General features: G+C 46.1%; 1 protein-coding gene and 1 pseudogene across 1 annotated transcript in view; one reads left to right on the top strand and one right to left on the bottom strand.

Annotated features, from left to right (window-relative positions):
• LOC149341637 (A.superbus venom factor 1-like) overlaps positions 1-14,417 on the bottom strand; it is a 123,241-nt gene that overhangs the window by 24,071 nt on the left and 84,753 nt on the right. Inside the window, exons 30-34 of the mRNA XM_089543760.1 lie at positions 13,112-13,291; positions 11,538-11,645; positions 10,170-10,224; positions 6,640-6,688; positions 3,172-3,259 (exon numbers count right to left, since the gene is read on the bottom strand). Of these exons, the coding sequence (XP_089399886.1) occupies positions 3,172-3,259; positions 6,640-6,688; positions 10,170-10,224; positions 11,538-11,645; positions 13,112-13,291 (480 nt within the window). The remainder of the gene's footprint in view (positions 1-3,171; positions 3,260-6,639; positions 6,689-10,169; positions 10,225-11,537; positions 11,646-13,111; positions 13,292-14,417) is intronic.
• LOC149341638 (uncharacterized) lies at positions 8,285-9,133 on the top strand (annotated as a pseudogene).

Raw genomic sequence — 14,417 nt, forward strand, 5'->3', positions numbered from 1 at the left:
GCAGAAAGTCCTATGTAAAGCTTTATATGGTAATAAATAGAGTTGTGCAGAAAGTAATTAGGTGAATTCTTGTTAAGTGTGCATATTAAGGTGACAAATGGGGCCCATGAAGCTTAAAGAAACCACAAGAGCGTTCCGAGCCAACTCTTAATATCTGTGAACTACCCTGAATTGCTGTGGCTTTTCCCATGTGATTGGGAACCGTCAACTGACATACGTTCCTGTGTTGAGGGATTGTTTTAACAGTGGCAGTAGCCATAAGTGCTTTCTAGTTTGTTCGGTTTTTCAAGCAGAAAGTCCTTTGTAAAGCTTTATAGGGTAGCAAATAGAGTTGTACAGAAAGTAATTAGGTGAATGAATTCTTGTTAAGTGTGCATATTAAGGTGACAAATGGGGCCCATAAAGCTTATAAAGAACCACAAGAACGTTCCGAGCCAACTCTTAATGTCTGTGAACTACCCTGAATTTCTGTGGTGGATGAATGCAGTAAAGTTTGCTTCATAGTACCGTGACTTCAAGTTTTTCTTCTCTAGTATTTTTAGTGTGAAACTCTACGGCCAGGACGGCTCTTTTCGTTGCGTGTTCTGACGTGAGCACCAGAAACAGCTTGCTGACGCCGCATCAATGCTCTGAGTCAGTTCAGGTATGTGTGCGTCGGTGCTTTTGTGTGTGCGTGTTGGTTTTTAGTGAATCAAAAGGTCCGTAGCCCGCAGACCAAACTGTATAAGCTGAAATGGTGACAATGCACTAGTGGGCATCGTGACGGGAAAGGAAGAGACACGGGGTGAAATACTGAATGACATACAAGACTGACTTTCCCCACGTAGATCAGTCAACGGTATAGCTTTATACGGTATGACTAAACTACGCACAACTTCGGACGCCTCGGTGCGCTCAACGAGCATATGCTTCTTTTCATGGTATCGCGGTATACACCGAATGCTTGAGGACTGCTCGGGTAGAGCAATTATGCCACTGACGGCTGATAATTCAGAGCAAGGCTCCTATTTTTTCATCAGATAGTGCTTGAGAGCACTATTTGCAGTACTTTATGACGTTATATGTTTACAATTTCGCAGGCGCTCTATTCGATTTTTCTTCGGAGCAAGAGCTTTAACGGTATCCATTCGGAAACACCTGAACTGTATATCATACCAGTGTTATTTAATTGGTGCATTTTTTTCTCAAAACAAGGATACTCTACCCGCGCAGCACTACCCACGTTGTATGTTATCGGTAACAGCGCCCTTCACCGAGTACATTTCAAGGTTGTTCTGGAAAAAGCAAGTTCTGTAAGGATCCAAAATGAATTATACCTGACACCTGAATAAAAAAGTTAAGGGGCACTTTGGCTCTCTAGAGTGCTGCAAGGCGAAAGCCTTTCCTTGCGTACTGGTTTGCCTTGTTTTTTTTGTGTGTGCGTGCTTTTATTTTTTTTAACTTTTTTCATTTAATTTTGCTTAATTATATTCATTTCTTTTTATTTATTTATTTAAACTTTTTTATTTTTTTTTTCATTTTTCCGTCAGGAAAGCGAGGAGGATGGGCGTGAACGAAGACACCGTATTCACTAGACGCGCCTTTGTTCATTCCAAGCCATCGAGCTTGCATGGCAGAGTAGTCGCTCGTCTCGCACTTCGGAGACCCTGGTTGGATTCCCCAACTCGACCAATTTCCTGCTCAGTTTTATTTATTTATTTATTTATTTTACTTGGAGCATCACTTCAGCATCCCTTTAATTAGTTGCATGGTTACTAGCCAAACCACAATTGGCCCCGTTTGTATTTCGCGCACTGCGACGTCACGACCATTTCGACCAATTGAAAAGCGTGGCATTTCTGTCGACAACTCCTGCTTACAATGATGAGGCATTAAAGGCTTCTGCCTTAATATGGCAATATGCTTCTTTGAGCTGCCCAGTACCTTCCCAAATGGCAGCTTTGGGAATTGACGAACGATCATTATACTTTTAAAAATGAGGTTCGCAAAGCAATTTTCACTGCACGCACAAAAGCTACCGTGTTCCGGGAACCTTAACACAACATTCCTCACTCATTATTCATTATTTTGGGTTTGATGCACCGTACTCTGGTGGAAAGTCTTTTCACTCTCGACAAAACACGTCTTCCGTGTTTGTCCTTTGAGACAACGCAGCAGATGGCAGCAAATTTCAATCATGTTTCCAGAACCTGATTCGACAAAAGGAGTGTCAGTAACCAATAAGAAGCAGCGGTCACCCAAACCTCGGCGGCGACAGTTGCGCAGCTGACACGACAAGCAATTCAAGGCGGGGAAAAACGTCAGCAAACGAGTGGCCGGGTTATGAAGACGCCGTGTACAGAATTCATCAGCTAACCACGCATCTATTCACTTCACAATACGTTTTTCGGCTTTGACTATTGCATAGAAAGATATGCAGTTCATTTTTTCTGAAAGTGAGAAATTTAAATAAATTTTTAATCATTACTAACGGCTAGATCGCCCCGATTATGATAATTTAAATGCGGTAGCGTTAAAGGCTCCGTTACCCAGAAAATTTGGCGTCGCCGTTGTCGACGTTGTGAGCGAAGAATCACGAGCACGACTTTGGCAGGTGGTGCCCAGAGAGCAGCGTAGGAGGCAGGTGGGCCACCCAGGTCACGTGACCATGCGGTGTCACGAAAACCTGCCCACCAGATAGTGAGAAAACTGCCGACCGTGGCAGGTGGAAGTTAAATTATTGATTGTACGCTCGGGAAGAGCAACCCGGGCCGCACTAGACCCGCCGCTGGGAGCACTTGATATCGCAGGACAGTGGTGCATCGCTTAATTACTGCACCACTGCACCAGGAGTGGCATGAGGACCCTCAGTGATGTATGATTGTAAACTAGAGGATCACCTACTGCATATATATATATAGGCTATCGCGTCATATCCTTAAGACGGATCCTTAAGTGCGTCCTCCATTTTGTTTTTCTGCAAACAATTTTAGAAAGCTGAGAAAGTCGACTGTTGACGAACACAACTCCTCTTGTCGAAATGTTCGTTAGCAGAGTGAAGCTCACCCTCAAATCTCCCTCACTTTGTTTTGTGTTGTCAAGAGTCAAATCTTTCTGGACTCTCTCTTATACTGATAGTCATTTGATTTCGTCAAAAAAAAAAAAAAGAAATGGAATGAGAGCGTCTGGAACCTTTTGAAGGTCGTCCGCCTTGGCCCTGAAGCCTGTCAGTAGTCCCACGTCTAGCATGGCCATGCCAGTCAGGTTTGTTTCCAGATACCTGCGAGACGACATGTGACCACTGTCAGCGCCAGAGTGCCGACTCTGTACAAAAGAGATGACGCTTGGGCATGTTGGTATGACATACTTAAGAAAGTCAGAGGTGGTGTCGACGGGCATCTGGCTTTGCATTTCAAGACATGTGACTGTGACCCTCCATGCCGTCCAATTTTTGAAGATACTGTAATCTTGTACCATCACCGCGACCAACTTACCAGGGAGATTGTTGAAGCGTCGAACATCGTGCGTTTTGGACCGGATTGTGTCAGTGAACCTGCCGTTAATTTGTCGAAAAAAGAGCTTGCATATCTGGCACGATAAGCAGGTGGCTGTCGAGGGGGTGTGTGTCTTGTTGATGTTATCTTCGATCCTTTTCTTTGTTGCCTTTCTGCACATGTGTATATATGCTCCCGATTTTGCAATAAACCGTCTGTTGAAAGTTAGCGCTTGTCTGTGTCTCCTCGCTTGTGCCGTCTTCTCTTGTGCGCTATTTATTTCCCTTAAGTAAGTCTGTACAAAAGCCAAGACTCGATACAAATAGCAAAGTTAGTGTTAGCCCACCCACCCGGCAGCGGACGCTCATGTCATCCACATGCGTTGTTCCCTCTATGGAAACTTAAGTGAGCACGGGAAGTCGTGGAAGCCAAATAGGAAGATGGGATGGTTGAAACAGCGAAAGAGAAACACCACTTCTTTTTTTTTTTAGCTTTCTAGTACGAAAAATGCACCTGCGGCAAGGAACAGTAGCTATCTTTTTATGCGCGTTGCTGCTGCTGATGTCCATGATTCAACCTTTCACTCTGCTTAATTTTAAAGTGAGAGCGTTAAGAAGCTTGTGTTGCAGAAAATTCGGCTTCGGCGGCGTCGGCGTCGTTGACTGCAAGCGAGAAATCTGCGAAAGATCTCCAGAGAAGCAACCTATGGGAGGCAGGTAGGCCACCAAGGTCACGTAACCTTGTGGGTTCATCACAACCTACCCACCGAATTGGGAGCAAACTGCGCATCGTGGCAGGTGGCAGTTAAGCTATTGATTGGTCGTCAGAGGTGGCTCGGCAAGAGCAACCTGGGTCGCACAAGCCCCATGCACCGGTGTCAGCGCCTGCAATCCCAGGGCAGTGGCGCATCGCTTAACCGCTCCACCACTGTGCCAGGGGTGGTATGAGGCCTGCCAGGGGTCGGTGAATGGGAATTAGAGAATGACCAATCTGCATATATGGGCATTAATTTATTAAGCTATCCCGTCATACACTTAAGGCAGAGATTAAGTGTCCCTTCCACTTTTTTTTTAATTGTGCCGCTTTCGAAGCTACATGTTACTTAAGGCCTTTTGCTCGTCATGATTCTCCGACGGAGGAGAATGCTGTTTTCAGCGATAGCTACTACATTACGCCAGCCGCTTCGCGAGGTCAGCGCGGATGCGCGCTGAGCCGTGGCACCAGCGCTCCGCCAGCTGTGCACATGCGCGGAGTGACGTCATAGCCCGCAACGGGTGTGCGCATGCGCGGAGTGACGTCAGAGCACGCAGCTGGTGTGCGCGCCACGCGCCGAGTGGGGGAGGAGTGGTAACGGGAGAGGTGGGTGGAGAGAGTGAATCCACGTCCAGGGACGAAGATGAAGAAGGAACGCCCAGCGAACCGGAGCGGCGAAAGACTGACTTTGCAATTCGACTGAGCGAGTTCCACTCGGCCAGCTGTAGCTAGCGCGTCACTCCAGGTTTAACCCTAGCTAAACCACAGCCAATTTTTTCCGCTTTATGTAACCCCTGAAACCCATGTTAGTCAGTCTCATCATTGGCAACAATGATTCACAGGTGACTGGCTGTCGGTGCGCTAGGGGTCGCCTAGCTTTGTAAAGAAATGAACCTTACAGCAGCGGCACGTCAGTGCCTAATTGTATTTTTTTCTTGTAATATCTCTGCATGTAATAGCTTTCCTTGTGTAGCGTGGAATGGACGAAGAGATGAGCACTGCCGTCATTTTCCAACATTCGCCATCCTTCTATGCTATTCGTAATTCTGTTTAGCCGCATCAACCAAACGGGCGTGTACGTATGCAGGTGGGCTGGTCAGCTGTGACCACGCGATGAACACGATGATACCTCTTGCACGATGAACACGATGATACCTCTTAAAAAACACGGCTTTTTAAAATTCATAACAAATTGCCGGCTCAGGTACGAAGTTTCATGCTTGGTGTGAATGCTTCTTAACATCATTTCTATGCACTGAAAACATTTACAAGCGTCTTTTAATTCGATGCATAGTCGCTTTAAAAAAGACTCGCCACCACCTGCAATGACATCTATAGGTTGTGGGGACTTTGCCCCTTGTCTTCCCCTTTGGTTGACTTCCCCGCGATGCACCCTCCTTAGCTTGGTCAGTTACCTTAACTTAACGGCAGGGGGAATGGCGAAGCCTCGTGAGGAGGAACGTTCTCCCGCGTCTCGTTCCGTCCGGCATCCGAGTTTTTCCCCCTGCTCTACCGTGGGCGAACATTCGCTCGTAACCTTGCTGATGAGTCATACGTGCTAGATTCCTTAGCATATTTTGTTGCTAGCTGGCGTTATTGTTGTTGTAGCAATAAATGCCTTGTTTGAGTCAGCCAGAGTGTGGTTCCTTTGTTCCCACAGAGCAAGCCCGGCCGTGGTCGGTGTGCGCTCGGTAGCATACGCGATCACGGGGTGGGCGCGCGGTTTTGAATTGTGTCAGCCGCGGTTAAGCGAGGAGAGCATATTTGACTCTCCCAAGTAAAACCCTACAAGGTGCCACCGCTGGCCGGCTCACACCGACACGGCCGCGCAAACGTCAGTTGCCCATGCTCTTGAATAAGTTAAGGTAACAGGCTGGAGTCTGCCAGAGTTGGGCTATGGACAATGAAGCACTCTGTCGTGGCGGGTTCTGAATTAATTGCAGCCAGCTGGAGCTCATTAAACCGCCCTAAAATCTCAGTCACAGTCGTATTCGCATTTCGCCTTCTTCGAAGTACGAAATACAGGTGTTAGTTTACGTGTTTATTTTGCCTAAAGCGAGCCCTTTGAAAACTTGAAAAAAAATTTCCTTGAGCTGGCCAATAAAGCGGCGTTACAAATGTTCATTTTGCAAGCAGGGGATATAAAGGAGTTGCGCGAATGTCAATATGAAGTTGACCAAATGACGCTGATGAGCGGGTTTCGAAAGAGCCTTCGGCACGAGTACTTGCAAGAATTCTGCACGATGGTGCTGTAAAAGGAGGACACGCGGCAGCAAAAATGTGTAAATGGCGTCAGTTGATTCTGCAGATTTCTCTCCGGTGGCCCCCACAACTCAGTCCGTCACGCGCATCTAACTTTAACGCCGAAAATTCTTTATGAATCCGTGACGCGACACCGGCTTTTGTTTCTTACCTTGCGCAAACTTTCATATGGTACCTGTATTCCCTTTCCTGGACGGTAGCTGCATGGAGAACAAAACAAGAGTCAGTAAGACAGTACACACACCTCAACGCCAGGCAGACCGAACGAAGTACTGCAGCTTTTGGACTTGTTCTCGGCTTCAGCTTCTGTTTTTCTCTGCTTTCATTTTTTATTATGCGAAAACATTATATGGCTATGTACGCGTCACCAAAAAGTGTCCGCAAAATGTGTCCACAATTTCGTCCACACGTTTCTGTCGTCCTATAAAGAGATATGAAAAAAAGTTTGATTGTATCTGATATAGGATGAAAAAATTTTGCTATGGGATAAATTTGGTCGATGCGGAGTAATTAGTTAACTAAGTAATGCCGAAAGACCCACTTGGACGTTGAAATAGTCATGGACGTCGAAATAGTGAGAAGACGTCCAAACAGGCACAGACGTCAAAATGACACCAAAAACGAAGGACAAGGAACAAAGAGTGTCGAGGAGGTGTGAAGTATGCTTTCGCATTCCTCCAGTGCGGGTCGCCGCAGTGAGCTCAAAGTTTTATGTGCTCCCTTTGCTAAGATAGTTTTCATCTTTCCTTCATCTTGCTTTTCTTCATGCTTTCATCTCTCCTACTGCTTCTAGTTCTTCACGTGGGCTTCTTTTAGCGTTCTTTCTCTTTGCATTTTTTTTTGCAAACGTTCCCTGGACAGCGTTGATCGAGGCCTGTTGTGTTTTTTTTTATTCTCCTTTTATTCTAAAATTTATTTCTTAAGCCTTGGTGCCTTTTCTTTTTAATTGGCTTTAGCATGGGCAAGCTATGCTGGAACAGCCTTCCGCGCTCTTTTATCTATATATTATTTTTTATTCTTTGACAGTAATGTTGCTAGGGCCGGACCACAGACAAAAGAAGACATGACGCAACAGAACGCCCTGTGTTGTGTACCGTCTTTGTCAAAAGTAACCAGGCTGCACGGTTTGCTTCTAGCTTGTATAGTGGGGCCCTTGTGGCTTTCCTAAAGATCAAAAGGTGTTGGAAGGTAAGAAGACCCCCCCGTCCTTACCTTTAACGACCATTTCAGCTTCAGGGAAGCTGGAAGGGCTCCACTGTACGAGCTAGAAGCAAACCACGCAGCCTGGTTACTTTTGACAAAGACTGTACCTCTTCTTGTGTCCTGTGTCAACGTGCTCTTATCTCATCACGTTGTCGATTTCAACGTAAGCTCAGAGTTCCACCATACGCGCGTATGCGTGCATTATATCCGATGACGCCCAAACAGTTGTCATAACTTGAACCAGAACCAATCGGTTCGGTCGTCGTCATTCGACACTTGTCAGTACCATTCGCCTTTTGCTTATTAGGGTGCGCAGGGACTCGGGATAAATTAGGTTACGACATCAATGTTAGTCGTGAGATATCTTCATATCCCATTCTGCTTGCACTCACTGCCTACTTTCATACATAAGCACTTTCGCGGAGCTCCGGGAGGCACAGTTGACATGTCAATACACGAGACTTTCAAAGACGCCGTCGGGACGCCGCCTACTAGCCCGACTACACATCCACCACCCAACACTGACGGAATAGCGGGTACGCATCCCTGAAGTCTGGAGATACGCCCAGCACGTGCGTCCTCTTCTGGCCAACATGACACGTGACGACCACAGTGGCAGGCGCCATGCGCGGACGGAGGCACTGACCCGCCACTGTGGGAACAAACGCGGAATCTTCTACGTGGACGCCTCCGGCCCTCACCGTGGAGGGTGGTACACGGCCGCAGTCGTCCACCAAAACATCTCGATGAACGGCCTAACGTTCCGAGCTCAAGACATAACACATGCGGAGGAGGTCGCCATTGCGCTAGCCGCCGGAGACGAGGACTCGAATGTCATCATCACCAACTCGAGAGGGGCTTACAGAAATATTGAACTGGGATACTTTCCTTTCTTTGCGTATCGCATCCTTCAAAATAGCGACTACCTCGGAACCCCCGTGTCTCGAACTATCGTATGGGCTCCTGCTTACATGGGCCTCAAAGGCAGTGAAACGGCAGGTGCCGCCGCCCGCGCGCTCACTCTCCGGGTGCCTTCAGACACTTGTGAAACGGATCCTGAACCCAATCCGGCCCTCACTTTTAGACAAATTACTCGATTATACCAACCCGGCCACGCAGTTTATTCTAAGCCCTGTAAGGGCCTTTTAAAGACGGATGAACGCACACTACCCCATCTATACACGAAAACACTGCTGTGCCCGACAGTTTGAAAGCACTTTGATCCTGCATGTACAGGAAAGTACCCGTACTGTGCGGATAAGTCTTCGGACATCTTCCACATGGTCTAGGCATGTCAATCAACCCCGAACCGCGCCCCAAAACCCAACCCCACCCGGGAGGACTGGGAGGCAGCCTTGCTTGGCTGCTCCGAACTGGTGCGCCAGAAGGCCCTGGTAGACCGAGCCCGAGCCGCAGCGTTCGCCAATGGGCTCCTGTACTGAGGAGCCCACCTAGCGATTGTGAGAGGTGGCCCTTCCCGGACGCCTCGAACTTCCTTCCTGCTATGTACGAGGAATGACGTTTTTCAGACAGACAGGTACATAAGCAGCTAGGATGTACCTTTTCGAGCCGAGCAGTTAAGTGGCAAAGTGAAGTGAAGTCATTCAGCAATGTCGCTTCACAAACTTCGGCCTGAACCAACCAAAAACTGTAGTCTAGATTTCGGAGTGAGCTAGAGCGGAAAAGAAAAACGCAAGCAGGTCATGCCACGCCCTGAATATATAACTCCCCATGGCGCCATAGCACCCTTGTCGTAGAACGTGTCATGTTTTCAATTCATGTGATATATGTACAAAGTATACGCTGTTACACATTTGTAAATATGGAGGGGAGTTTGGGTTATCGTTTACAGTGATTTAGCGGCACCACAAAGCACACGTACCTGGCATAGATGCCTAAATCAACTACAAAGCAGACAAACCGTATTGTAACGGTGCAGTTGTTCCAAGTACCATTGCATCTAGAGGAAATATCGTGGGAAGTCACTAAGATATCATTTGTTCGGGCAATGTAATATTACCGTTGCCTTGCGAGGATAGCCTGCGGGTGTCTATGGGAAGAGACGCGGCCTTAAGTCAGCCGGCTTTTGAGCAGTGTGCCCTTGGGGCACTGCAGTCCAGAATGGCCAATTCAATCGTCTTATATCAGCCTTTGAGCAACGTATACACGGGCTGTCGAAAGCAAACATATTACGAAGACGACTATTCTGATAATCACGCATGCACCATTCGCACCTAAAATGTCAAGCTCCGACCGTTGCGGAGGTTTACGGGCACTCGACAAATCGTTTATGTATCGATATTTGTAGTATACTAGAAATAAAAACGAAAAAAAAAAGCCCCCGAGAAATGAGAAAACCAAGGGAGATGAATCGCTATAACCAGGAACGAGATAAACTCTCAGTGTGGTTCTAACAAATCGCCAGGAAGGTTGCATGTGGCCAGAAAGGTACTGAATGAAAACCGAGAGAGAACTCACCGTTTATAACTGACATGTTAAACATGGTATTCTCAAAGGTGATGGACAGATGAAACTGAAAAAAAGAATATGCGAAATTAGATTGCTAAGGAGATGGCACAGCTGGTCGGTAGCACAATGTTGAGCTCTAAAGACACAACGCTAGTTGTACAGAATGTTTAACACTGCGTCTTTATTCATGCTGCTTTGTGAGCATTCAATGACTCTACAGTGAGCGGCCCGAGAATACGCAGGCTCTGGCACCACATAAAAAGTGCTTATTTAAGCGCGCCAGTACACGAGCAATAGAGTACTCACGCCTACGTACGTGCATGTACAGGGTGTATCACCTAAGATCTACACAATTCTTAAAAATAGGCTTTTTAAGTTGAAGACAGCTTTTTCGGCATAGAATTGTCAACGCTATAGTACACGAAATAAAGCCAAGACGTGCTAACTAACAAAACGGTCAAATAAGGTTGAATAGTCAACTTAGCGTGAAGCCCACTGTAAGTACTATCTATATAAATTTTTAGAATTTCGAAAACGCGCTTATCTTTGGCGCTATAGTCCAGCAAATTCTGGCTCCATCACGCCAAAGTACATGCGGTTCCGGGCAGCGTGCAGGCAAAACAACCTCTGCAGTGCACGTAACTCGTCGAAATAGCCAAAATTTGTTAGGCCACAGCGCCGAGGGTAACCGCGTTTCCGAAGTTGTAAAAACTGACATGGATATATTAATTACGATGGGCTACACGCTTCTCAGTAATTAAGGAGCCTAACAGTAATAGTTAAAAGTTTACTCGATATTAGTTAACAAATCCGCTAGTTAGTATGTCTTATCTGTATTCTGGTGTACTACGTCGCTGGCAATGCTATGCTGAAAAAAGCGCTCTTGAAACTCAAAAAACCTATTTTTAGCCACCGTGGTGGCTCAGTGGCAGTGGTGCTCGGCTGTTCACTTGAAAGACGCGCGAAGACGCGGGTTCGATCCCGGGCGCGAGGTCGAATTTCGATAGAGGCGAAATTCTAGAGGCCTGTGTGCTATGCGATGTCAGTGCACGTTAAAGAACATCAGGTGGTTGAAATTTTCGGAGCCCTTCACTACGGTGTCCCTCATAGCCTGAGTCGCTTTGTGACGTTAAACCCCAATAAGCCAAACCTAAAAGCCTATTTTTAAAAATTGTATAATGTCTTAAGTAAAACACTCAGTATATAGTCACCCAGCCATCGAAAAGCTCATTTATCAGATAGAGCGCTGCAAGTATTAATGATGTTTTTTGCGACAAGCAGGCACTGGAGGCCAGGTGAAGATAATGCAAGAAGGCAGTGGCACAAAATATACTGGCAGTCAATCCATATTGAAGAAAAACTAGAGCACAACAATACCTTGCAGGATCCCGAAGGTACCGGGGAGATATAAGTCGACTGAATGTACATAGTCGCCTTTCCACTGCCCTTAACTTTGACGGAAACAGGTAGCTTTGAATACGGAATCTGCAGGACAAAGAAGAACCACACCTCAACAACGTTTTCATTGGCCGAAAATTGGCGTTAGATGTAGCGTAATGTGGCCGAAAAAATTGGTTACAGCTCATGAATTGACATTACTATATACAACGTGGTATACTATTCTTGCACACATTGCTAAGACCCAGGATCTTAGATTATGCAATAGACAATGTTTATCATCGCACCGAGGTCAAACTGACGTAACGCTAAAAAACAAAAAGTTTTTTTTTTTTTACTGTTTTGGTCTGAAAATTTACTGCACGTTCAGACCGGCCCACTATAAAAGGAAGCACATCGAGTATTTTGCAACCGATGGTTGCTACCCGAGAACAAGCGAAGCTATATGCTTTGAAGTTATCTTTTCGGAGAATGAGCTTATAAATACTTTTGCATGTATGACAGAGAAATAGAAGCAAATTTTCTTGGGGGGGGGTGTCTTTCTTCCGTGCCGCACTTTGTGGCTCGTCATTCATCCACAGCGTTCCAAATCCCTTTAACATAAAAACACTCAAGACAGCTTGCGTGTGAGAATGTGAAAGTACGTCGTGGACGCAGGACGTAGACATTTCGTTGCGGTTCGCATACTGAGTTTATTTCAGGCAATGAGTCTTTGTTTTGTCTTTTTTTTAAGTATGACACCACCCGCGTACACACACACACACACACACTCGCTCATGACACCACCCGGAACGCCGTACATACGATGAACGGTTTGCATGACAGTTTTTATACGAAAGTCTGGGAAGGCTTACAATTGAAGGTGCATATGTCGTTGGTTAAAATCCATGTCGCAAACTAACATTCAACTTGACTAGCATATGTAAGCTATGTGCAATAATAAATCGTATGACACCACCCTGAACGCTGTACTACAAACGGTTGCGCCACAATTTTGGTACGAATGGCGGGAAAACTGGCGCCATATGGAGATCGGCCAGTGGTGGGCGTATATTGACGAACGACATGAGCAGGTTTGTCTGAAGTGGTAGTACTCGGGTGGCTGTGTGGGCCATACGGCCGCTTGATGACATCCCCGTATTTCTCTTGCTATCGTTTTCCGCATTATCTGCGAGTACACACACACGCACCGCCGGCTTTTCTCGTAGTGGGACTAGTAATACTTCCGCGTTAAGAGAGCTCCGGTCATCTCCCTTCCTCAGGTTAGGACTCCCACTAACGCTACAAGTGCCCCATTGCACGGCTCAGCAATAAACCTCCCCTGGACTGTACACTTTTGACGTTGTGCGTGAAACAGATTTGACATCCCATTCGTTACAATAAATAAACTATGCCTTTGCAGCAAGGCCATAAAGTATGTACATTGGCGTGTGACGTGGAGTGCGAAAGTGTTAATATGTCCGCATATGGATGCGGAGAAGAAAAGGCTTTTAGTTTCCTTATGGCTTCCTTCATGGCTTTAGCTGTCATTAGAGAAAAGAATCAGCACATACCACTATCCTGTTCCGCACGAGTACATTATCTCTTCTAATGCGCAAGGTGTGGTTGAAGGTCCGCGTTTCCTGACCATTGCTCATTCGCATGCGTTGAGTCACTTCGCAGGTCATGTCGATATCATCGTTTTGAGCATAGATGGCGTACTTGGACAGCGCTTGCAACGCGACCACAGTGTCCTGTAAAAGCGAAAAAAGCAAGGACATTTCATACCAAAAACAAAAAAAAAGAAAGGAAACGCCTCAAAATCCATTTTACTCCCACAAACTCTTTTTAGAGTTTCGCGAACCTCACTTTCTTGGACACAAAAATGGTCCAGAGTAATGAAGAATTGGAGGAGCCGACTTGTGTGATTAAAAAAAGAACAGTACTATAATAGCCCGCTTAATCGCAACCAGTAGCTTAGCAGAGCTGCGTACTTCAAATTAGAACGTACGAGCCGACTTGATGTGCATAACAAGGAATAACAACATTAGATAAAATGCACAAGGTAGAACAGTGGTAACCAGAGAAGTATTTCAACAGAGCGAGCGTACAGCTGGAGAGGAGGGGGGCTGCGATTCTGTGCTTGTCACTCAAAACTTTTTAGTGGATATCTTGCACGCGGCGATGGAGGTATGCTTCCGATACATGGCATTCCTACCAATATCAGCAGAGATTTTTACATCGTCTGGCACAATGTTTATTCCTTATCAATCTATTTTCTTCGTTAAAGCTCAGTTTCTGTAACAAAAATTCATTCGTCACAATTGTTTCTCGTAAATTTCATTTGTGCTTTTTTTTTATGCAGAACGCATTTCTGAATTCTCCCCGAAATTTCTTCACATGCATTTCTCAACCAGTAATGTTCTGAGACTTGCTCACGCTTTTAACGCCGATAAGAAACGCGAAGGATTGATTTGAAGGGCTATTTAATGTGACGCGGCAGCAGCGAAACCGGGCAGCGCATCTGCGTTCTCCTCTCCTGTCCTCCTCCCAGCTTTTCTTTGCTCGATGTTTCTTGATGCGACTGCTTAAGGGACGCTGCAAGCACGTTTGTTTTCCTCTCCTCTTTACCTGCCTCCTTTCCATCTCTTTTCGTGCAAACTGAAGTTGTGTGAACCAGACTTAGAGATTTCTTTTGAAAAATGTTGCAGGCTTATTTTAGTGCTTGCTCTTACAGAAGTAAACATGTAAATAAATTCATAATTTTTTGCCCACACTGAAGCAAAGCGTGAGGATATAGGGAAGGTGACGCGCTGGGCCTCTCCACCAGGTGCCATTGACTCTGGTGGTGCATCTTAAAACCGCGAATCGCAACACAAT

Source organism: Amblyomma mixtum, chromosome 5, assembly GCF_055824585.1.
Source record: "Amblyomma mixtum isolate Tamu chromosome 5, ASM5582458v1, whole genome shotgun sequence".
Classification (NCBI taxonomy): Eukaryota; Metazoa; Arthropoda; class Arachnida; order Ixodida; family Ixodidae; genus Amblyomma; species Amblyomma mixtum.